The sequence below is a fragment of the Oncorhynchus clarkii genome, chromosome 16, assembly GCF_045791955.1.
Source record: "Oncorhynchus clarkii lewisi isolate Uvic-CL-2024 chromosome 16, UVic_Ocla_1.0, whole genome shotgun sequence".
NCBI classification, from domain to species: Eukaryota; Metazoa; Chordata; class Actinopteri; order Salmoniformes; family Salmonidae; genus Oncorhynchus; species Oncorhynchus clarkii.
In genome coordinates this window covers 70637025-70660145 of record NC_092162.1, presented here as the reverse complement: position 1 = coordinate 70660145, position 23121 = coordinate 70637025, and the positions used below count along the sequence as shown (strand labels likewise).

General features: G+C 43.8%; 1 protein-coding gene across 1 annotated transcript; it reads right to left on the bottom strand.

The window, feature by feature from the left end:
• Positions 1-4287: 4287 nt before the first annotated feature.
• Positions 4288-21651, bottom strand: LOC139367386 (carbonic anhydrase 6-like). Its single transcript, XM_071105581.1, has 11 exons — positions 21535-21651; positions 20627-20806; positions 19435-19583; positions 17327-17422; positions 8933-8999; positions 8017-8174; positions 7635-7761; positions 6319-6402; positions 6193-6225; positions 5441-5646; positions 4288-4701 (listed from the first exon to the last, which is right to left on the bottom strand). Exons 1-11 carry the CDS (start codon positions 21617-21619, stop codon positions 4288-4290), a joined length of 1599 nt encoding a protein of 532 aa, XP_070961682.1. The 5' UTR covers positions 21620-21651.
• Positions 21652-23121: the final 1470 nt, after the last annotated feature.

Here is a 23121-nt window from a genome sequence, read left to right as displayed (position 1 = left end):
GGAAAAAAATGTATTTTCATCCAGTTTGAATTCAGGCTGTAACACAACAAAATGGTGGAATAAGTCACGGGGTATGAAAACATTTCTGAAGGTCTCTAGTGCCCAAAAAGCTTTGTTTTAACATGGGCAGCGCCATTTAGGACTTCCACCATTTTGAGGTAGTCAACTGGGTGGGACTTCCATCCAGGTCATTAGGAGGGATCAGCCAATGAATTATACTCGTGAGCAAACATTCCATAGCTGCAGGTGATAGTAAATCACCACCCTTGTCTGTTCAGACAACACCCTCCAGGGGGCAGTATACACCCTTTCAGTTTGTTTACTAACTCATGCAATTAGTAGAAGAAGAAAATGCACTACTTCAATGAAGCTGCTCTTGCACTCACAGATGCCCTAATGGGACAGATACAACATTGCGATCTCTATACATCTCTATGGATGTAACCGTCGGGGATTCGAACCACAAGACAGTGTTATACGGCTTTGCTAAAGCAAATAGCTCAGGGAGCTTCAGGTATCAGACGAGGTTATTCATCACACAAGTTGGGTCCCTTGAACCAACACTGTTACAGATACACTAATCTAGATTCTACACTCAATATTACATGGATCGGATGGCCCTCTAGTGTGAGGCATAATTCATTTTGGCTAGGGTTGCAAAAATCCCAGGTTTTCCACATATCCTGGATGGAAGATTCCCTGAATCTGGAGGGAATTACCCAGGAACCCATAATCCACCAACCAGGGCTTCTGGAAAACCTGGGAATGTTGTGACAGTTACCAGAATATTACAACCCTCATTTTGGCATTTGGCGATCCTTATCTGAAGCCAAACCCTGTCTCTCCTCTCCTCAGATCGACTACTGTGCTGACTGTATCTATGGCTCAGTGGGAGTCAAGGAGAGTGACGTCCCGTACGTCACAGTGAGAACTGAGGCTGTCAACGTCTTCATGACTATTGCTGCAGTACAAAGTACCCTCTCTCCCGTCTCCAAAGCTGTACTGAAGGGCTCAGTTCAACTGAACACACATTTTAATTAAGGACTATAGAAACATAGGGGTGGGTTTACGAAATATCAGGATACGTCTGCCTGTGTAACACAGCCATAGACAAAAGTAGAGTATATATATATGTATAAAGTAGAGTATATATATATGTATATAGTGAATAGGGTGTACTACAACAGCTGCAACTCCTCACATAACGAGATAGAGAGAGAGAGAGAGAGAGAGAGAGAGAGAGAGAGAGAGAGAAAGAGAGAGAGAGAGAGAGAAAGCGAAAGAGAGAGAGAGAGAGAGAGAGAGAGAGAGAGAGAGAGAGAGAGAGAGAGAGAGAGAAAGCGAAAGAGAGAGAGAGAGAGAGAGATAAAGAGAGAGAGAGAGAGAGAAAGCGAAAGAGAGAGAGAGAGAGATAGAGAGAGAGAGAAAGAGAGAGAGAGAGAGAGAGAAAGCGAAAGAGAGAGAGAGAGAGAGCGAGGAGAGAGAGATAGAGAACGAGAGAGAGATAGAGAGAGAGAGAGAAAGAGAGAGAGAGAGAGAGAGAAAGCGAAAGAGAGAGAGAGAGAGAGAGAGAGATAGAGAGAGAGAGAAAGAGAGAGAGAGAGAGAGAAAGCGAAAGAGAGAGAGAGAGAGAGAGAGAGAGAGCGAGGAGAGAGATATAGAGAACGAGAGAGAGATAGAGAAAGAGCGAGCGAGCGAGCGAGCGAGAGAGAGAGAGAGAGAGAAAACATTTCTAATATATTTCAGTTGATGTTCTTTTTGATCCTACTCACTTTTGTTTGTTTGTTTCTCTTGTTTAAATAATGTAAACATTATCTTTCCCTTGCCAATAAAGCCCATTTTGAATTGAATTGCATTGAAAGAGAGAGAGCATCGTAAACACAGCTGGCTTATGATAACAACCCCAGCTGTTGTGTTGACATACAGGACAGTATGGAGTGGTCAAGTCGTAAACACAGCTGGTTAATGATAACAACTCCAGCAATTTTTTTTCATTTATTTATATAACCTTTATTTAACTAGGCAAGTCAGCTAAGAACAAATTCTTATTTTACAATGACGGCCTATACCAGCCCAAACCCGTACGACGCTGGTCCAATTGTGCGCCGCCCTACGGGACTCCCAATTACGTCCGGTTGTGATACAGCCTGGATTCGAACCAGGGTGTCTGTAGTGATGCCTCTAGCACTGAGACGCTGTGCCTTTAGACCACTGCACCACTCGGGAGCTGTGTTAACGTACAGGACAGTATGGAGTGGGAGCTCTACATCAGCGTCACCTGTGCCATTGTCCATGGAATCGGAAACGCCATCGTATCCAGTAAATCACCCTCATCTGTGGTCAGACACCCCATCACTGCCCTAGGGCATTGGGATATTTTTTAGACCAGAGGAAAGAGTGCCTCCTACTGGCCCTCCAACACCACTTCCAGCAGCATCTGGTCTCCCATCCAGGAACTGACCAGGACCAACCCTACTTAGCTTCAGAAGCAAGCCAGCAGTGGTATGCAGGGTGGTATCCTGCTGGCAAAATGGTGCCCCCCCAATCTATATGGGAGGGGTGGAACCAAAGCATTCTGGGTGAACGTGTCTTCACCAGACAGAGATAAATCTCAACATGGACACGTACCACGCTGCATATTGGTCCGATCCTTCATACTCCTCGTCAGAGGAAGACGAATCTCGTTACACATTCAATACCGTCTTGCACACTCTTGCCTGCATCTAGTTGATATTGGGTGTAATCATTAGTGTAACAGTTACAAATTACAGTTTCTATTGGACAGACATTCAGGTATGTTTGTTTTTTTTCCCCCAACGTTTTTGTTCCATTTAAGAAACGTTTTTCAACAGAATCGGCAGAATTAATACACAACCTGATCACGTGTAAAACACAGTTCACAGTTTCAGGAGCAGCCACGTTGTATTCCTTCTCGCATCTACAGCACGCTATGCGCTCTCCTCCTTTCACCTCTTCCCTTCGCTTGAGGACTTCAATGCACAACACAACACACTGCATGTGACCAGGCGAAAAAAAAGCTTTCCAAGCCAAACCCTACATCTTTGCAAAATAGTGTCAATTATTTGGTGACGTGATTATATTTAGTATAGTTTTATCTAAAAAGGATAACTTTTTTGAATGTTAAAAAAATGTCAACGTTTTTATGAAATTCACTGAGGAGGATGGTCCTCCCCTTCCTCCTCTGAGGAGCCTCCATTAGTCCAGGAAGTTGTGTGACCTGGTTGTCTTCCTCCCTCTGTGTGTGGTTCTATCTATCTATCTATCTATCTATCTATATACACATACACACACTGCTCAAAAAAAATAAAGGGAACACTAAAATAACACATCACAGAAGTGTGATTGACTTGGAGTTACATTGTGTTGTTTAAGTGTTCCCTTTATTTTTTTGAGCAGTGTATATATATATATCTGCCCTCCAGAGGCTTGGCGACACTGTTCTACATCTGGCTGGTCGTCGCGGAGACCAGGAACAAGACCTTCCTGGAGATCAGTCGGATGTTCGCTCACCAGGAACCAGGTAGAGATACAAGTAGGAGACGCGCCAATCAAATCAGAGGCAGGAGACGGCAGGGAAGGTCACGGCCTTCTACGGAGGTGGATTAGGTGGATTATGGCCATTTAATAAGGTGTCTGTTGGAGAGAAGAAAGGAGAAGAAAATAAACAGGCTCTTCTGTTTGAAAGGTGACAGAGTGGCCTGGAACCAGTTGATGTAATCTATATTTATTAAATTAAATTGTTTTTTAAAATCATTTTAATATATTTCAGTGATATCTGTCTTGAGTGTCTGTTTTGTAGTTCACTGGCTTTGTAGTGTCTCTAACGATACATGTCTGTTAGATTTAATTAATAAAATAAACACAAGATGCTTAATATAGAACTTTATTAAGAAGACAAAAGATATGAATACGATAGATGGCTGATGCTCTGAGCCCACACGGACATTCAGAGATCTTCTGCGATTCCCTTATACAATAAACATTGTTATAAACTGAGCCCGTTACCCATGTCTCAAATAGATGAGTTAACCTTCGTACTCAATAGTTAGCAGTAAAGGATAGATTTGATATATTGACCAGACATCATTTATATTTTATTCCCGTTTCAATGCGTTTTGCTACGTTGTGCCCTACTGAACACCACCCAGTACACCTGTAGTCTGTCTCCAGCTGCACCCCTCCCCTCAGTGACACCTGTAGTCTGTCTCCAGCTGCACCCCTCCCCTCAGTGACACCTGTAGTCTGTCTCCAGCTGCACCCCTCCCCTCAGTGACACCTGTAGTCTGTCTCCAGCTGCACCCCTCCATAGAGACTCAGAGGTGTGACCCCCCAGCTAAACACATTCCCCCTGGGAGAGGCGGTGTCCTCACAGGACATCTGTTCACGGATCTCAGCCGAGTTCAAAACGTAGTCCCACACGTTGACATCCGTCATCTGACCCACGAAGGCGTCCGTGTCAGAGATCCCCAGGAAGCCGTCCTGGTCCTTCCCCAGGATGAAGATCCCTGCTGGGCTGACTGTGTATCTCCTCCGGAGGTACTGCTCCTCCCCCACCACTCCGTTGATCCACAGCTCAGCTCCCCCGGAGTGGGACGACCAGGTGACACAGTAGTTGACCCAGTCACGGGAGTGGAAGTTGTGGGGCAGGTTGACAAACTCGTTGCCGATCCACAGACCCACCTGGATGGATCACATGAAAAATAGAAATGAGTCTCAATGACTTTTCCCTCCCTCCCTGCCTCCCTCCCTCGCTTCATCCATCCCTCCCTCCTCCCTTTTCCCTGCCTCCCTGCCTCCCTCCCTCGCTTCATCCCTCCCTCCCTCCTCCCTCGCTTCATCATCCATCCCTCCCTCATCCCTCCCTCCCTTCATCGTCCCTACCTCTCTCCTCCCTCACTCGCTTCATCCCTCCCTCCCTCGCTTCATCCATCCCTCCCTCCTCCCTCGCCTCATCCCTCCCTCCATCCCTTCATCCATCCTTACCTCCATCCATCCCTCCCTTCATCCCTCCCTCACTCCCTTCATCCCTCCCTCCCTCGCTTCATCCCTCCCTCCCTCGCCTCATCCCTCCCTCCATCCCTCCCTCCTCCTTCGATCCATCCCTCCCTCCCTCCTTCCATCCATCCATCCCTCCCTAGCTCCCTGTCTCCTTCCTCCCTCTCGCCCTCGCTTCATCCATCCATCCATCCATCCATCCATCCCTCCCTAGCTCCCCGTCTCCTTCCTTCCTCCCTCTCGCCCTCGCTCCTTCCTTCCTTCCTTCCTTCCTTCCTTCCTTCCTTCCTTCCTTCCTTCCTTCCTTCTCTTGCTCCCTGCCTCCCTTGCTTCATCCATCCATCCATGCCCCCTTCTTTCCGTCCCTCCCTCCTCCCTCCTTCCTTCCTTCTGACCCTGCCTCCTTCTCTCCCCCACCACCCACCTCATATCCCACGGCGATCATCAGTTCGTTGTCGTTGCCCTGGCTGGAGTATGACAGGACAGTGTGTATCTCTCCAGGGCGCGTCTTCAGGTGCATGCAGGCGGTGAAGGAGTGCAGGTCCATGGAGTGAGCCAGGTGGGCCCGGGCATAGCTCTCGGTGTTCCTCTCTGGGAAGTGGAGCACCAGGGGAGACATCACTCGAGGCTCTATGGGGGACAGGAGTGATTCGGTTAACATCTGACACAGAAGACAGATTGCTATACAACTACTGATCAATCATTCTCTAAATATAAGTAATCGAAATAGAAATCATAAAATAACAACTTCATGTAAAGTGTTAGCCTATACATGACATGTACCTGTGTAGTAGTTATGTTCTAACTATTAATGTAACTATTAATGTAACTATTAATGTAACTACTATTGTAACTGTTACTGTAACTGCAACTACTATTGCAACTTATTGCAACTACTATTGTAACTACTACTGTAACTACTACTGTAACACATTGGTGTTATTACACATGATACATAAGAGCACATCGTAGGGTACGGTGTACTCATAAGTAACTACTCACCATGTTGATATGTAAGAGCACCTCGTAGGGTACGGTGTACTCATAAGTAACAACTCACCATGTTGATATATAAGAGCACATCGTAGGGTACGGTGTACTCATAAGTAACAACTCACCATGTTGATATATAAGAGCACCTCGTAGGGTACGGTGTACTCATAAGTAACTACTCACCGTGTTCAGAAGGCCTTGCATCCCCAATTGCACCTACATGAACAAAAACAAAGTTCCAAGAGTCAGTTCACTTAAACCTTCCTTCATTTTGCTCTACTTTCAAAGGTGAATAGGGAACACTCTTACTTGAACGTATGTGTTTTCCAAGAGAAGTTATCAGACCCTCAATCTTCAGGAGCTTTGATTCTATTTCATCATGGCGACAGAAAGCTGAGTGGAGAGAGGGAGAGGGAGAGAGAGAGAGAGAGAGAGAGAGAGAAAGAAAGAGAGAGAGAGAGAGAGAGAGAGAGAAAGAGGGAGAGAAAGAGAGAGAGAAAGAGAGAGAGAAAGAGAAAAATAAGGAAAGATGAACGGTGCAAAGTACAGAGAGATCCTTGATGAAAACCTACTCCAGAGCACTCAGGACCTCAGACTGGGGCGAAGGTTCACCTTCCAACAGGACAATAAGCCCTAAGCCCACAGCCAAGGCAACGCAGAAGTGGCTTCGGGACAAGTCTCTGAATGTCCTTGAGTGGCCCAGCCAGAGCCCGGACTGAGCCACTCAAGGACATCTCTGGAGAGAACTGAAAATAGCTGTGCAGCGACACTCCACATCCAACCTGACAGGGCTTAAGAGGATCTGCAGAGAAGAATGGGAGAAACTCCCCAAATACAGCTGTGGCAAGTTTATAGCGTCATACCTAAGAAGTTTCTGCTGTAAACGCTGCCAAAGGTGCTTCAACAAAGTACTGAGTAAAGGGTCTGAATAATTATGTAAATGTATTATTTCTGTTTTTTTTATTTCTAAAATCCTGTTTTTCCTTTGTCATTATGGGGTTTTGTGTGTAGATTGATGAGGGGGGGAAAAACAACTTAATACATTTTTAGTAATAAGTCTGTAACGTAACAAAATGTGGAAAAAGTCAAGGGGTCTGAATACTTCCTGAATGCACCGTATCTACAACCACTGGATTTAATGTACAGAGCTCTCTAGCTAAGGGTGGAATATATCCATTCCTTTACTTAGCACACACAGCCGGTCCTGACACAGCCGGTCCTGACACAGCCGGTCCTGACACCGCCGGTCCTGACACAGCCGGTCCTGACACCGCCGGTCCTGACACCGCCGATCCTGACACAGCCGGTCCTGACACAGCCGGTCCTGACACAGCCGGTCCTGACACAGCCGGTCCTGACACAGCCGGTCAAGTATAGATACATGCTGCCTTGAAGAGACCAAAACGCTGTCTACCTCGCTTTCAAACCATGGTGTATGAAAAGTGGAGCAAACTGAAGATATACACTGTCTTTCAAATGAAGGCTACAGCATAATTAGGACAACCAGATCCACTTCCTATCATATACAGCAAGACCTGTATCTACATATATATATATATATATGATAATATTGGATCAGTTTAGTTGATCTATTGAATCCCTAAGACCAGGTTCTGTATACATACTGCCTTTCCTCAGGCCAGGCAGGAAGGAGGACTCGACCACGCGGTCGTTGAGAGGTTGGGCCATGCGGTAATCATTCCACAGGGTCCTATTGTCCATGTCCATCAGAGTGCTTTCCAACTTCCTGATCTGGGCGAGGGGAGAGCAGAGGAGAGCAGAGGAGAGGAGTGGAGGAGGAGAGGAGAATGAATTAATGAACAAATCAATCGAATGAATACATGGATGAATAAATGGACGAACGAATGATTGAATCTTTCACAGGGTTGTTTATCAGCATTTCATGGAGGCTTGGTGCATAGTGGAAGAGTTCACTTCCAATTTTTGGAGAATTAAAAAATGTATTTACACATCAGCAGGTTTGTGAGAGAGAGAGAGCAGGGTTACCTGGTTGTGAGAGAGTGTGATTGGTGTGTCAAACACGGTCCACAGGATGCTCTCGTAACAGGGAGGGGTGGTGAGAGAGCCCTGGTACCTGAAGAAATGGTTCAGGTTCTCAGGTAGCATGGAGCGCACGTTGAGGGTGGATATGTTCAGGGACTGGCCTGTACAACAACACAATAAGCGAAGAAGGAAAATGAGCATCAAACAGTTGATGTTGAGATGTGTCTGTTACTTGAACACTGTGAAGCAATTATTTGGGCTGCAATCTGAGTTGCAGTTAACTCTAATGAACTTATCCTCTGCAGCAGAGGTTTCCTTTCCTGTGGCGGTCCTCATGAGAGCTAGCTTAATCATAGCGCTTGATGGTTTTGCGACTGCACTTGAAGAAACTTTCAAAGTTCTTGACATTTTCCGCATTGACTGACCTTCAGGTCTTAAAGTAATGATTGACTGTCATTTCTCTTTGCTTATTTGAGCTGTTCTTGCCATAATATGGACTTGGTCTTCTGTATACCACCCCTACCTTGTCATAACACAATTGATTGGCTCAAACGCATTAAGAAGGAAAGAAATTCCACAAATTCCACAAATAAATCACACCTGTTAATTTAAATGCATTCCAGGTGACTACCTCATGAAGCTGGTTGAGAGAATGCCAAGAGTGTGCAAAGACGTCATCAAGGCAAAGGGTGGCTACTTTGAAGAATCTCAAATATAACATTTAGATTTGTTTAACACTTTTTTGGTTACTACATGATTCCATATGTGTCATTTCATAGTTTTGACGTCTTCATTATTATTCTACAATGTAGAAAATAGTAGGTGTGTCCAAACTTTTGACTGGTACTGTATATAAAAAAAAACTAATGTTATTAATGTAGATAGATTCAGTAATATTTCGAAAGAAAACCCAAATCACCTGTGTACTTGACTTTTTCCAGGTTGTTGATAAAATCGCTGTAGTAGGTGTTCTCAAAATGTCCGTCCTATAACGGAAAAAAACAAACAGGAATGTGATGGATTCTGTATTGCTTGTCCTTGACACACATTGGCTAAGAAACAGAAACACAGGACACAGGAGAGAATTTGTTAGGTTGTTGATGAAATCGCTGTAGTTGGTGTCGATTAACCTGGTACGAACCATCCTGATGTCGTTCTTACATTCTGTATTCGTGTTGGGAGAGTTCAGTATGGTTCGTGCTAGGCTAGGTGTCGATCAAACTAACTGCTAAAACTTCTTGGCAGAACAAAACTAGAAAACAACCACACATTGGCTAAAGCAGAGGCAAGATGGCAACATGGCTACAGGAGAGATAAACAGACTGGCAACATGGCTACAGGAGAGATAAACAGACTGGCAACATGGCTACAGGAGAGATAAACAGACTGGCAACATGGCTACAGGAGAGATAAACAGACTGGCAACATGGCTACAGGAGAGATAGACTGGCAACATGGCTACAGGAGAGATAGACTGGCAACATGGCTACAGGAGAGATAAACAGACTGGCAACATGGCTACAGGAGAGATAAACAGACTGGCAACATGGCTACAGGAGAGATAAACAGACTGGCAACATGGCTACAGGAGAGATAAACAGACTGGCAACATGGCTACAGGAGAGATAAACAGACTGGCAACATGGCTACAGGAGAGATAAACAGACTGGCAACATGGCTACAGGAGAGATAAAGAGACTGGCAACATGGCTACAGGAGAGATAAACAGACTGGCAACATGGCTACAGGAGAGATAAACAGACTGGCAACATGGCTACAGGAGAGATAAACAGACTGGCAACATGGCTACAGGAGAGATAAACAGACTGGCAACATGGCTACAGGAGAGATAAACAGACTGGCAACATGGCTACAGGAGAGATAAACAGACTGGCAACATGGCTACAGGAGAGATAAACAGACTGGCAACATGGCTACAGGAGAGATAAACAGACTGGCAACATGACTACAGGAGAGATAAACAGACTGGCAACATGGCTACAGGAGAGATAAACAGACTGGCAACATGGCTACAGGAGAGATAAACAGACTGGCAACATGACTACAGGAGAGATAAACAGACTGGCAACATGACTACAGGAGAGATAAACAGACTGGCAACATGACTACAGGACAGATAAACAGACTGGCAACATGGCTACAGGAGAGATAAACAGACTGGCAACATGGCTACAGGAGAGATAAACAGACTGGCAACATGGCTACAGGAGAGATAAACAGACTGGCAACATGGCTACAGGAGAGATAAACAGACTGGCAACATGACTACAGGAGAGATAAACAGACTGGCAACATGACTACAGGAGAGATAAACAGACTGGCAACATGACTACAGGAGAGATAAACAGACTGGCAACATGGCTACAGGAGAGATAAACAGACTGGCAACATGGCTACAGGAGAGATACAGACTGGCAACATGACTACAGGAGAGATAAACAGACTGGCAACATGGCTACAGGAGAGATAAACAGACTGGCAACATGACTACAGGAGAGATAAACAGACTGGCAACACGACTACAGGAGAGATAAACAGACTGGCAACACGACTACAGGAGAGATAAACAGACTGGCAACATGACTACAGGAGAGATAAACAGACTGGCAACACGACTACAGGAGAGATAAACAGACTGGCAACACGACTACAGGAGAGATAAACAGACTGGCAACATGACTACAGGAGAGATAAACAGACTGGCAACATGACTACAGGAGAGATAAACAGACTGACAACATGACTACAGGAGAGATGAACAACATGACTACAGGAGAGATAAACAACATGACTACAGGAGAGATAAACAGACTGGCAACATGACTACAGGAGAGATAAACAACATGACTACAGGAGAGATAAACAGACTGGCAACATGACTACAGGAGAGATAAACAACATGACTACAGGAGAGATAAACAGACTGACAACATGACTACAGGAGAGATAAACAACATGACTACACAAGAGATAAACGGACTGGCAACATGACTACAGGAGAGATAAACAGACTGGCAACATGGCTACAGGAGAGATAAAGAGACTGGCAACATGGCTACAGGAGAGATAAACAGACTGGCAACATGGCTACAGGAGAGATAAACAGACTGGCAACATGGCTACAGGAGAGATAAACAGACTGGCAACATGGCTACAGGAGAGATAAACAGACTGGCAACATGGCTACAGGAGAGATAAACAGACTGGCAACATGGCTACAGGAGAGATAAACAGACTGGCAACATGGCTACAGGAGAGATAAACAGACTGGCAACATGGCTACAGGAGAGATAAACAGACTGGCAACATGACTACAGGAGAGATAAACAGACTGGCAACATGGCTACAGGAGAGATAAACAGACTGGCAACATGGCTACAGGAGAGATAAACAGACTGGCAACATGACTACAGGAGAGATAAACAGACTGGCAACATGACTACAGGACAGATAAACAGACTGGCAACATGGCTACAGGAGAGATAAACAGACTGGCAACATGGCTACAGGAGAGATAAACAGACTGGCAACATGGCTACAGGAGAGATAAACAGACTGGCAACATGGCTACAGGAGAGATAAACAGACTGGCAACATGACTACAGGAGAGATAAACAGACTGGCAACATGACTACAGGAGAGATAAACAGACTGGCAACATGACTACAGGAGAGATAAACAGACTGGCAACATGGCTACAGGAGAGATAAACAGACTGGCAACATGGCTACAGGAGAGATACAGACTGGCAACATGACTACAGGAGAGATAAACAGACTGGCAACATGGCTACAGGAGAGATAAACAGACTGGCAACATGACTACAGGAGAGATAAACAGACTGGCAACACGACTACAGGAGAGATAAACAGACTGGCAACACGACTACAGGAGAGATAAACAGACTGGCAACATGACTACAGGAGAGATAAACAGACTGGCAACACGACTACAGGAGAGATAAACAGACTGGCAACACGACTACAGGAGAGATAAACAGACTGGCAACATGACTACAGGAGAGATAAACAGACTGGCAACATGACTACAGGAGAGATTAACAGACTGACAACATGACTACAGGAGAGATGAACAACATGACTACAGGAGAGATAAACAACATGACTACAGGAGAGATAAACAGACTGGCAACATGACTACAGGAGAGATAAACAACATGACTACAGGAGAGATAAACAGACTGGCAACATGACTACAGGAGAGATAAACAACATGACTACAGGAGAGATAAACAGACTGACAACATGACTACAGGAGAGATAAACAACATGACTACACAAGAGATAAACGGACTGGCAACATGACTACAGGAGAGATAAACAGACTGGCAACATGACTACATGAGAGATAAACAGACTGGCAACATGACTACAGGAGAGATAAACAACATGACTACAGGAGAGATAAACAACATGACTACAGGAGAGATAAACAGACTGGCAACATGACTACAGGAGAGATAAACAGACTGACAACATGACTACAGGAGAGATGAACAACATGACTACAGGAGAGATAAACAACATGACTACAGGAGAGATAAACAGACTGGCAACATGACTACAGGAGAGATAAACAACATGACTACAGGAGAGATAAACAGACTGGCAACATGACTACAGGAGAGATAAACAACATGACTACAGGAGAGATAAACAGACTGACAACATGACTACAGGAGAGATAAACAACATGACTACACAAGAGATAAACGGACTGGCAACATGACTACAGGAGAGATAAACAGACTGGCAACATGACTACATGAGAGATAAACAGACTGGCAACATGACTACAGGAGAGATAAACAACATGACTACAGGAGAGATAAACAACATGACTACAGGAGAGATAAACAGACTGGCAACATGACTACAGGAGAGATAAACAACATGACTACACAAGAGATAAACGGACTGGCAACATGACTACAGGAGAGATAAACAGACTGGCAACATGACTACATGAGAGATAAACAGACTGGCAACATGACTACAGGAGAGATAAACAACATGACTACAGGAGAGATAAACAGACTGGCAACGTGGCTACAGGAGAGATAAAAATCCCCATCAAAATCCATCAGTTCAAGCTTGAGATATCTGTATTTTGCATTGGACGAGTCTCAATCCCCTGCATCTGCTTAAGTAACACTTCCTTGTCTGCGGTGAAAGGTGGCAGAGCTAGAGCGATGTTTGTCAGACTGTGAGACATCACAGAAAATGAGTCTTCTCACGAAAACGTCTGTAGCATCCAAACGGTTGGATCTGTTATCTGTTATACCATGCTATGGAAAGGGGAGACTCACAAACACAATGGTCTGTCTCTGTGTCACAGGACTCGTCTGAAGGTAACCGGTACCAGTTGAATTTTTTTTTTTAATGTAAGTATGAAGGACTGGCCACCACTCAGAGCCTGGTTCCTCTCTGGGTTTCTCTCTAGGATGGCCCAACCTCTTTCCCTCTTGGATGCAGAGCCAAAACCTGGACCTGACTTCAACTTTCCCCCCCAAAATACTGTGCTGCTGGATGACACTCTAAAGTGGAGTCATATAATTGTAATGTAATTACATTGCCGGACTTTTAGAAACTTCGTGCATTTATATTGTTTTAATAATGTCAAAGTAGAAGGAAATGTATTGTTTAAAACATGTCTTTAAAGTTGAACTTGTTTTTAGCTTTTAGTGATGATTCCTTCAAATGTTAATGCATTTGTGATTACATCATTAAGCCTTTATGAATGTGTTATGAATGACCAACGGCGTCTCACTTCAAACTAAGTATTACAGGACACTACATCAATAAATAGGTTATTAACGTAGTGCTGATTTATGAAGGTTCTTTAGGTTGGGGGGCTTTCATCAAGGTTAGTGTTTCTATAGGTTGGGGGGCTTTCATCAAGGTTAGTGTTTCTGTAGGTTGGGGGGCTTTCATCAAGGTTAGTGTTTCTGTAGGTTGGGGGGCTTTCATCAAGGTTAGTGTTTCTGTAGGTTGGGGGGCTTCCATCAAGGTTAGTGTTTCTGTAGGTTGGGGGCTTTCATCAAGGTGTTTCTTTAGGTTGGGGGCTTTCATCAAGGTGTTTCTATAGGTTGGGGGCTTTCATCAAGGTTAGTGTTTCTGTAGGTTGGGGGGCTTTCATCAAGGTGTTTCTGTAGGTTGGGGGGCGTTCATCAAGGTTAGTGTTTCTATAGGTTGGGGGCTTTCATCAAGGTTAGTGTTTCTGTAGGTTGGGGGGCTTTCATCAAGGTTAGTGTTTCTGTAGGTTGGGGGGCTTTCATCAAGGTTAGTGTTTCTATAGGTTGGGGGCTTTCATCAAGGTTAGTGTTTCTGTAGGTTGGGGGGCTTTCATCAAGGTGTTTCTGTAGGTTGGGGGCTTTCATCAAGGTTAGTGTTTCTATAGGTTTGGGGCTTTCATCAAGGTTAGTGTTTCTGTAGGTTGGGGGGCTTTCATCAAGGTTAGTGTTTCTGTAGGTTGGGGGGCTTTCATCAAGGTGTTTCTGTAGGTTGGGGGGCTTTCATCAAGGTTAGTGTTTCTGTAGGTTGGGGGGCTTTCATCAAGGTTAGTGTTTCTATAGGTTGGGGGCTTTCATCAAGGTTAGTGTTTCTGTAGGTTGGGGGCTTTCATCAAGGTTAGTGTTTCTGTAGGTTGGGGGCTTTCATCAAGGTTAGTGTTTCTGTAGGTTGGGGGCTTTCATCAAGGTTAGTGTTTCTGTAGGTTGGGGGCTTTCATCAAGGTTAGTGTTTCTGTAGGTTGGGGGCTTTCATCAAGGTTAGTGTTCCTGTAGGTTGGGGGCTTTCATCAAGGTGTTTCTGTAGGTTGGGGGCTTTCATCAAGGTGTTTCTGTAGGTTGGGGGCTTTCATCAAGGTTTGTGTTTCTGTAGGTTGGGGGCTTTCATCAAGGTGTTTCTATAGGTTGGGGGCTTTCATCAAGGTTAGTGTTTCTATAGGTTTGGGGCTTTCATCAAGGTGTTTCTGTAGGTTGGGGGCTTTCATCAAGGTTTGTGTTTCTGTAGGTTGGGGGCTTTCATCAAGGTTTGTGTTTCTGTAGGTTGGGGGCTTTCATCAAGGTTAGTGTTTCTGTAGGTTGGGGGGCTTTCATCAAGGTTAGTGTTTCTGTAGGTTGGGGGGCTTTCATCAAGGTGTTTCTATAGGTTGGGGGGCTTTCATCAAGGTTAGTGTTTCTTTAAGTTGGGGGCTTTCATCAAGGTTAGTGTTTCTGTAGGTTGGGGAGCTTTCATCAAGGTTAGTGTTTCTGTAGGTTGGGGGGCTTTCATCAAGGTTAGTGTTTCTGTAGGTTGGGGGGCTTTCATCAAGGTTAGTGTTTCTATAGGTTGGGACCTTTCATCAAGGTGTTTCTGTAGGTTGGGGGCTTTCATCAAGGTTAGTGTTTCTGTAGGTTGGGGGCTTTCATCAAGGTGTTTCTTAGTGTAGCGTCGTCTCCAGGTTATTGAACACAGCACATATCAGCCTGGGATATCAACCATTCAGAGTTGGTCATAGTGGCAGTGACCATAGAATTATATGGGGGTGACCTCACTGAGTAAAGTATTTGTCATCAGGAGTATTTGTCATCCTTTGCTAGCAGAAACAATCCCCCTGGTCGTCACTAGTTAACACAGCCACAAATGTCGTAGATATGGCTAAACCCCACCCATTCCCTTTGCACAATTGATCTTATTAAAATGTGATTTTAAAACAAACCCTAACTAATGAAGCCCAAGTTTGAGGAGTTGGTCCACCAGAACAGCGCATTTGAGCCGAAGTGTCTGGGAATGAGATTAGATGTCATGTGACTAGATGTCATGTGACTAACATGCCTTCCCTTTCACATTTCCCCCTTTATAAAGCACATGTAAACAGTTGAAGTCGGAAGTTTACATACACTTAGGTTGGAGTCATTAAAACTCCCTTTTCAACAACTCCACAAATCTGTTGTTAAAAAAATTTGGCAAGTCGGTTAGGACTTCTACTTTGTGTACGACACAAGTCATTTTTCCAACAATTGTTTTCAGTAAAACGAGTCCTATATCAACATAACCTGAAAGGCCGCTTCAGCAAGGAAGAAGCCACTGCTCCAAAACCTCCATAAAAAGACAGACTACAGATTGCAACTGCACATGGGGACAAAGATTGTACTTTTTGGAGAAATGTCCTCTGGTCTGATGAAACAAAAATAGAACTGTTTGGTCATAATGACCATCATTATGTTTGGAGGAAAAAGAGGGAGGCTTGCAAGCCGAAGAACACCATCCCAACCGTGAAGCACGGGGGTGGCAGCATCATGTTGTGGGGGTGCTTTGCTGCAGGAGGGACTGGTGCACTTCACAAAATAAATGGCATCATGAGGGAGGAAAATTATGTGGATATATTGAAGCAACATCTCAAGCAAGACATCAGTCAGGAAGTTAAAGCTTGGTCGCAAATGGGTCTTCCAAATTGACAATGACCCCAAGCATACTTTCAAAGTTGAGGCAAAATGGCTTAAGGACAACAAAGTCAAGGTATTGGAGTGGCCAGCACAAAGCCCTGACCTCAATCCTATAGGAAATTTGTGGGCAGAACTGAAAAAGCGTGTGCGAGCAAGGAGGCCTACAAACCTGACTCAGTTACACCAGCTCTGTCAGGAGGAATTGGCCAAAATTCACCCAACTTATTGTGGGAAGCTTGTGGAAGGCTGCCTGAAACGTTTGACCCAAACTAAACAATAAAGAGGCAATGCTACCAAATACTAATTGAGTATATGTAAACCACTGGGAATGTGATGAAAGAAGTAAAAGCTGAAATAAATCATTCTCTCTACTATTATTCTGACATTTCACATTTTTTAAATAAAGTGGTGATCCTAACGGACCTAAGACAAGGAATTTTTACTAGGATTAAATGCCAGGAATGTGAAAAACTGAGTTTAAATGTATTTGGCTAAGGTAAATTTTCCGACTTCAACTGTATATCACATTTGACATTGATGATTTTGTCACACAGTTATGCCACATTTATGACATACGGTCATACATAGATGCTTTGTAATACATTTATGTGGTGCTTATGAAGGCATTATGAAGGCTTTATGAAGGCATTATGAAGGCTTTATGAAGGCATTATGAAGGCTTTATGAAGGCTTTATGAAGGCATTATGAAGGCATTATGAAGGCTTTATGAAGGCATTATGAAGCTTTTATTAGCTGAACGCCATTTAAAGCTGGACCTAAATAATAATAATAAGAAGAAGAAGTAAAAGAAGAAGATGGAGAACCAGATCTCCAGATCTCACCTCGAAGAAGAAGGCTAGAACTGCCAGTCCGTCCGGCTTGTCGCTGGCCTCTTGAAAGCTCTTGTACTTATCAGAGTTATAATGGACAACGTGGAGCTGCAAACACAGAGGACAAAGAAAACTAATACATTGTTCACAAGGAAGAACTGGGACCAGAAATCTGCCCAGACATTTCTAACACACAGGCCCATTTTTTGGGTTCTCGAGGCCCACATCATTAGCCAAATAATGATAATTTTGCTCAAAACCCCCAGTTTAGACAGGCCTACTAGGCTACAAATTAGTCAGCCCATCTGGCACATGTCCTAATTGACCTATGACCTCATTGTTTATCAGAATTGCAAGTTGCTCCAATTGCTGAACCTGTTGGAAGGGAACCCACCATATACAATGTTTATGCAGCAATTATTCCGTTTGTGAAAATCAGAGTGACTAAAAACTAATCTGTACTTTATCCATACAACAACTCAAGCAGATCCACTTGTCATGGCTAGAGGGTGAGAAAGCAGCCCAAGACCGGCAACGTTCGACAACTTTAGTACAGGCCCTATGTTCCTCTAGGAACCAAGAGGATAACTTTAGTACAGGCCCTATGTTCCTCTAGGAACCAAGAGGATAACTTTAGTACAGGCCCCATGTTCCTCCAGGAACCAAGAGGATAACTTTAGTACAGGCCCTAGGATCCTCCAGGAACATCAAAACCAAATAAATGAGTTCTTGAGAAGAGTCCTAGAAGAGCACTGTTGAGGTAGCTGTAGTCTAACGGCTCTCGTTTGCAGAATAAAGAGTGGACCAAGGCACAGCGTGGTAGGCGTACATCGTCTTTTTCTTGATGACACCAAAACAAAACAACAAAGACAAAAGACGACCGCGAACAATTCTGTCAGGCACAGACACTAAACAGAAAACAAGAGAAAATGACAACTTATATATGATCCCCAATCAGAGACAACGATGGACAGCTTCCTCTGATTGAGAACCACACTCGGCCAAACACAATGAAATAGAAAACATAGACTTCCCCACCCGAGTCACACCCTGACCTAACCAAACATAGAGAAATAATAAGGATCTCTAACGTCAGGGCGTGACATGTAGCCTGGTCCCAGATCAGTACTACTGAGATGCACTGTTGAGGTAGCTGTAGCCTGGTCCCAGATCAGTACTACTGAGATGCACTGTTGAGGTAGCTGTAGCCTGGTCCCAGATCAGTACTACTGAGATGCACTGTTGAGGTAGCTGTAGCCTGGTCCCAGATCAGTACTACTGAGATGCACTGTTGAGGTAGCTGTAGCCTGGTCCCAGATCAGTACTACTGAGATGCACTGTTGAGGTAGCTGTAGCCTGGTCCCAGATCAGTACTACTGAGATGCACTGTTGAGGTAGCTGTAGCCTGGTCCCAGATCAGTACTACTGAGATGCACTGTTGAGGTAGCTGTAGCCTGGTCCCAGATCAGTACTACTGAGATGCACTGTTGAGGTAGCTGTAGCCTGGTCCCAGATCAGTACTACTGAGATGCACTGTTGAGGTAGCTGTAGCCTGATCCCAGATCAGTACTACTGAGATGCACTGTATGACAAGGAGTGGCAAAGAGTGTCATGATGGCACAAACACTGCTGTTGAGGTCCACTATGGTCAAGTCAAGCCCACCTCTATTTGTTGTTTTACACCCTTTAGAAACAGTACATTAGTATTTTAGGGGGGGGGGGGGGGGGGTGTATCTCTAGCATTATCCCACCTCTATTTGTTGTTTTACACCCTTTAGAAACAGTACATTAGTATTTTAGGGGGGGGGGGGGGGGGGGGGGGGGGGTGTATCTCTAGCATTATCCCACCTCTATTTGTTGTTTTACACCCTTTAGAAACAGTACATTAGTCTTTTTTTTTGGGGGGGGGGGGTGTATCTCTAGCATTATCCCACCTCTATTTGTTGTTTTACACCCTTTAGAAACAGTACATTAGTCTTTTTTTGGGGGGGGGGGGGGGGGGGGGGTGTATCTCTAGCATTATCCCACCTCTATTTGTTGTTTTACACCCTTTAGAAACAGTACATGAGTCTTTTTTTTGGGGGGGGGGGGGGGGGGGGGTATCTCTAGCACTAGCCCACCTCTGCCATGTATCTGATGCCGTCCAGGGTGTGCTCTGCCCCGCTCTCCTCCAAGTCCCAGCCGCCCCAGTGGAGGTGCATCTGGACGGCCGTGTAGTGCCCGGGGAGACCCTTGGTGATCACCATGCTGGGAGGGAGGATGATTTCAACTGGACACAACACAAGAAGACGCTTTTAAAAAAATAATTATGACATAAGCCACTCAGCAGACCGCTTTTTATCCAAAGCAAGTCATGCGTTGCATACCCGTGGGTGGCCTCAGCTGGAATCAAACACACATTTCTTGCCTTTTTTGCAAGTGCCTTGCTCTACCCGCTGAGTCTCACAGGATCACATTTTGAGTAGTCTCGTTGTTAAAGGAAGCAAATCCTAACTTCATTTAGATACATTTGTTAAAGATGTTATTGTTGCCATAATTGTTTTCAAAACATATGGACTGTTCATTCAATATAATAAAACAGTATAGACTAAAACTGGGAATATGATTTTTTTAAATTATTTTTTTACATTTCAGACATCATCCCACTACTTAAAAAAAATAATAATAATTTCAGACATCATCCCACTACTTTAAAAAAAATAATAATAATTTCAGACATCATCCCACTACTTAAAAAAAAATAATAATAATTTCAGACATCATCCCACTACTTTAAAAAAAAAAAAATAATTTCAGACATCATCCCACTACTTTAAAAAATAAAAAATAATTTCAGACATCATCCCACTACTTTAAAAAAAAAAATAATAATTTCAGACATCATCCCACTACTTAAAAAAATAATAATAATAATTTCAGACATCATCCCACTACTTAAAAAAAAATAATAATAATTTCAGACATCATCCCACTACTTTAAAAAATAAAAAATAATTTCAGACATCATCCCACTACTTAAAAAAAATAAATAATAATTTCAGACATCATCCCACTACTTTAAAAAAATAATAATAATTTCAGACATCATCCCACTACTTTAAAAAATAAAAAATAATTTCAGACATCATCCCACTACTTAAAAAAAAAAAAAATAATTTCAGACATCATCCCACTACTTTAAAAAAAATAATAATAATTTCAGACATCATCCCACTACTTTAAAAAATAACAAATAATTTCAGACATCATCCCACTACTTTAAAAAAATAATAATAATTTCAGACATCATCCCACTACTTTTTTATTTTTTACCTGAGTGTCCGTTGTTTTTCATGAGGAAGTTACCCTTCTGAGCATCATATCCGGTGAGCTCCAGCTGTATCATGTGGGGGTTGTGTCGCACGTTCTGCCTCTGGATGTCAATGGGGGACTGTTTCCGGCCACCACACGCAGGATAGTTCTCCGCCCAGTGCACTTGGTCCAGGGCCCCTTCTGACGTAGGGACAAACGGAATGCCGCGGGTGGATTAGAACAACGATGACGACAAAGAATGCAACAATGTAAACTCGGCCACAATATTTTCATTGGCTGCCCACGCGTCCAACTATAATCCAAGCAGACAGTTGGGGAAGAAAGGGGGGGGGGGGGGGGGGACTGACTGACTGATATTGTATAACGTCCTACTGTTCTCTCTGTAGGCATACCTTCACAACACCTTGGTGTAATCACAAAACAACAACAACAACAACAAAACATGTCTGACCAGTGGTTTGTAGGATAGGTAGTACTCTGCAGCATGAACCAAATGACAGGTTGAAAGGCACAGACGTTACACACACTACGTTAATGACCTACCTATCTTCCATAGCTATAATCACGTACAGTGCCTGATCATCATGTTTGGTTCCTGTTTGTCATCATGACGACTGATTTAAACAGCAATAACACATTGCAAAAAAAACCTTCGGTCGGTCACTGTTATTATATTCTCCAACTCTTCATCATTCTTCAGAATTAAAGTACTCTTTCTCTTCATCATTCTTCAGAGTTAAAGTAGAGTTCATTATCTTTAATACATTAATAATGAATTGAAATGAAGAACATTTGTTTTAATGAGTTGAAGACTTTGTGTTCTTTCTGGGGATTTGGAGTCCCCCCCCCCCCCAAAGAAACCTACAGATAACTGAAAGGGAATAGTTCATAAATGAATGAATACGTACCTGTATATGTCCAATGTATTCCATCTATCCCGGCAGAGGCAACGCTTACCAACATCAACTGAACGAAAAGACTGAAGCACTCCATTTCAATGGAAATCCTCTTGACACAAAACACCTCTATCTCTCTCTCTCTCTCTCTCTGTCACTAACTGCGACTGAAAGGAGGTATTGAAACTTCAGTGAAACCAACGCCCCCGGGGCCAACTCAGTCAGGGTTGGGTAGATTACTTTCTAATTATAATCCGTTACTAGTTACCTGTCCAAAACTGCAATCAGTAGCGTAACTTTTGAATTACCCAAACTAAGTAATGTAATCTGATTACTTTTGGATTACTTTCCCATTAAGAGGCATGAGAAGACAAAAAAAGGATCCATCAAACGCATTTGGTGTGTCATCATAGTGGTCTCTGATTGGTGGTCATCATTTGGTGTGTCATCATAGTGGTCTCTGATTGGTGGTCATCATTTGGTGTGTCATCATAGTGGTCTCTGATTGGTGGTCATCATTTGGTGTGTCATCAAAGTGGTCTCTGATTGGGGGTCATCATTTGGTGTGTCATCATAGTGGTCTCTGATTGGTGGTCATCATTTGGTGTGTCATCATAGTGGTCTCTGATTGGTGGTCATCATTTGGTGTGTCATCAAAGTGGTCTCTGATTGGTGGTCATCATTTGGTGTGTCATCAAAGTGGTCTCTGATTGGTGGTCATCATTTGGTGTGTCATCAAAGTGGTCTCTGATTGGTGGTCATCATTTGGTGTGTCATCAAAGTGGTCTCTGATTGGTGGTCATCATTTGGTGTGTCATCAAAGTGGTCTCTGATTGGTGGTCATCATTTGGTGTGTCATCAAAGTGGTCTCTGATTGGGGGTCATCATTTGGTGTGTCATCAAAGTGGTCTCTGATTGGGGGGTCATCATTTGGTGTGTCATCATAGTGGTCTCTGATTGGTGGTCATCATTTGGTGTGTCATCAAAGTGGTCTCTGATTGGTGGTCATCATTTGGTGTGTCATCAAAGTGGTCTCTGATTGGTGGTCATCATTTGGTGTGTCATCAAAGTGGTCTCTGATTGGGGGGTCATCATTTGGTGTGTCATCAAAGTGGTCTCTGATTGGGGGGTCATCATTTGGTGTGTCATCATAGTGGTCTCTGATTGGTGGTCATCATTTGGTGTGTCATCAAAGTGGTCTCTGATTGGTGGTCATCATTTGGTGTGTCATCAAAGTGGTCTCTGATTGGTGGTCATCATTTGGTGGGTCATCAAAGTGGTCTCTGATTGGGTGATCATCCTTTGGTGTGTCATCAAAGTGGTCTCTGATTGGGGGTCATCATTTGGTGTGTCATCAAAGGGGTCTCTGATTGGTGGTCATCATTTGGTGTGTCATCATAGTGGTCTCTGATTGGTGGTCATCATTTGGTGTGTCATCAAAGTGGTCTCTGATTGGTGGTCATCATTTGGTGTGTCATCATAGTGGTCTCTGATTGGTGGTCATCATTTGGTGTGTCATCAAAGTGGTCTCTGATTGGTGGTCATCATTTGGTGTGTCATCATAGTGGTCTCTGATTGGTGGTCATCATTTGGTGTGTC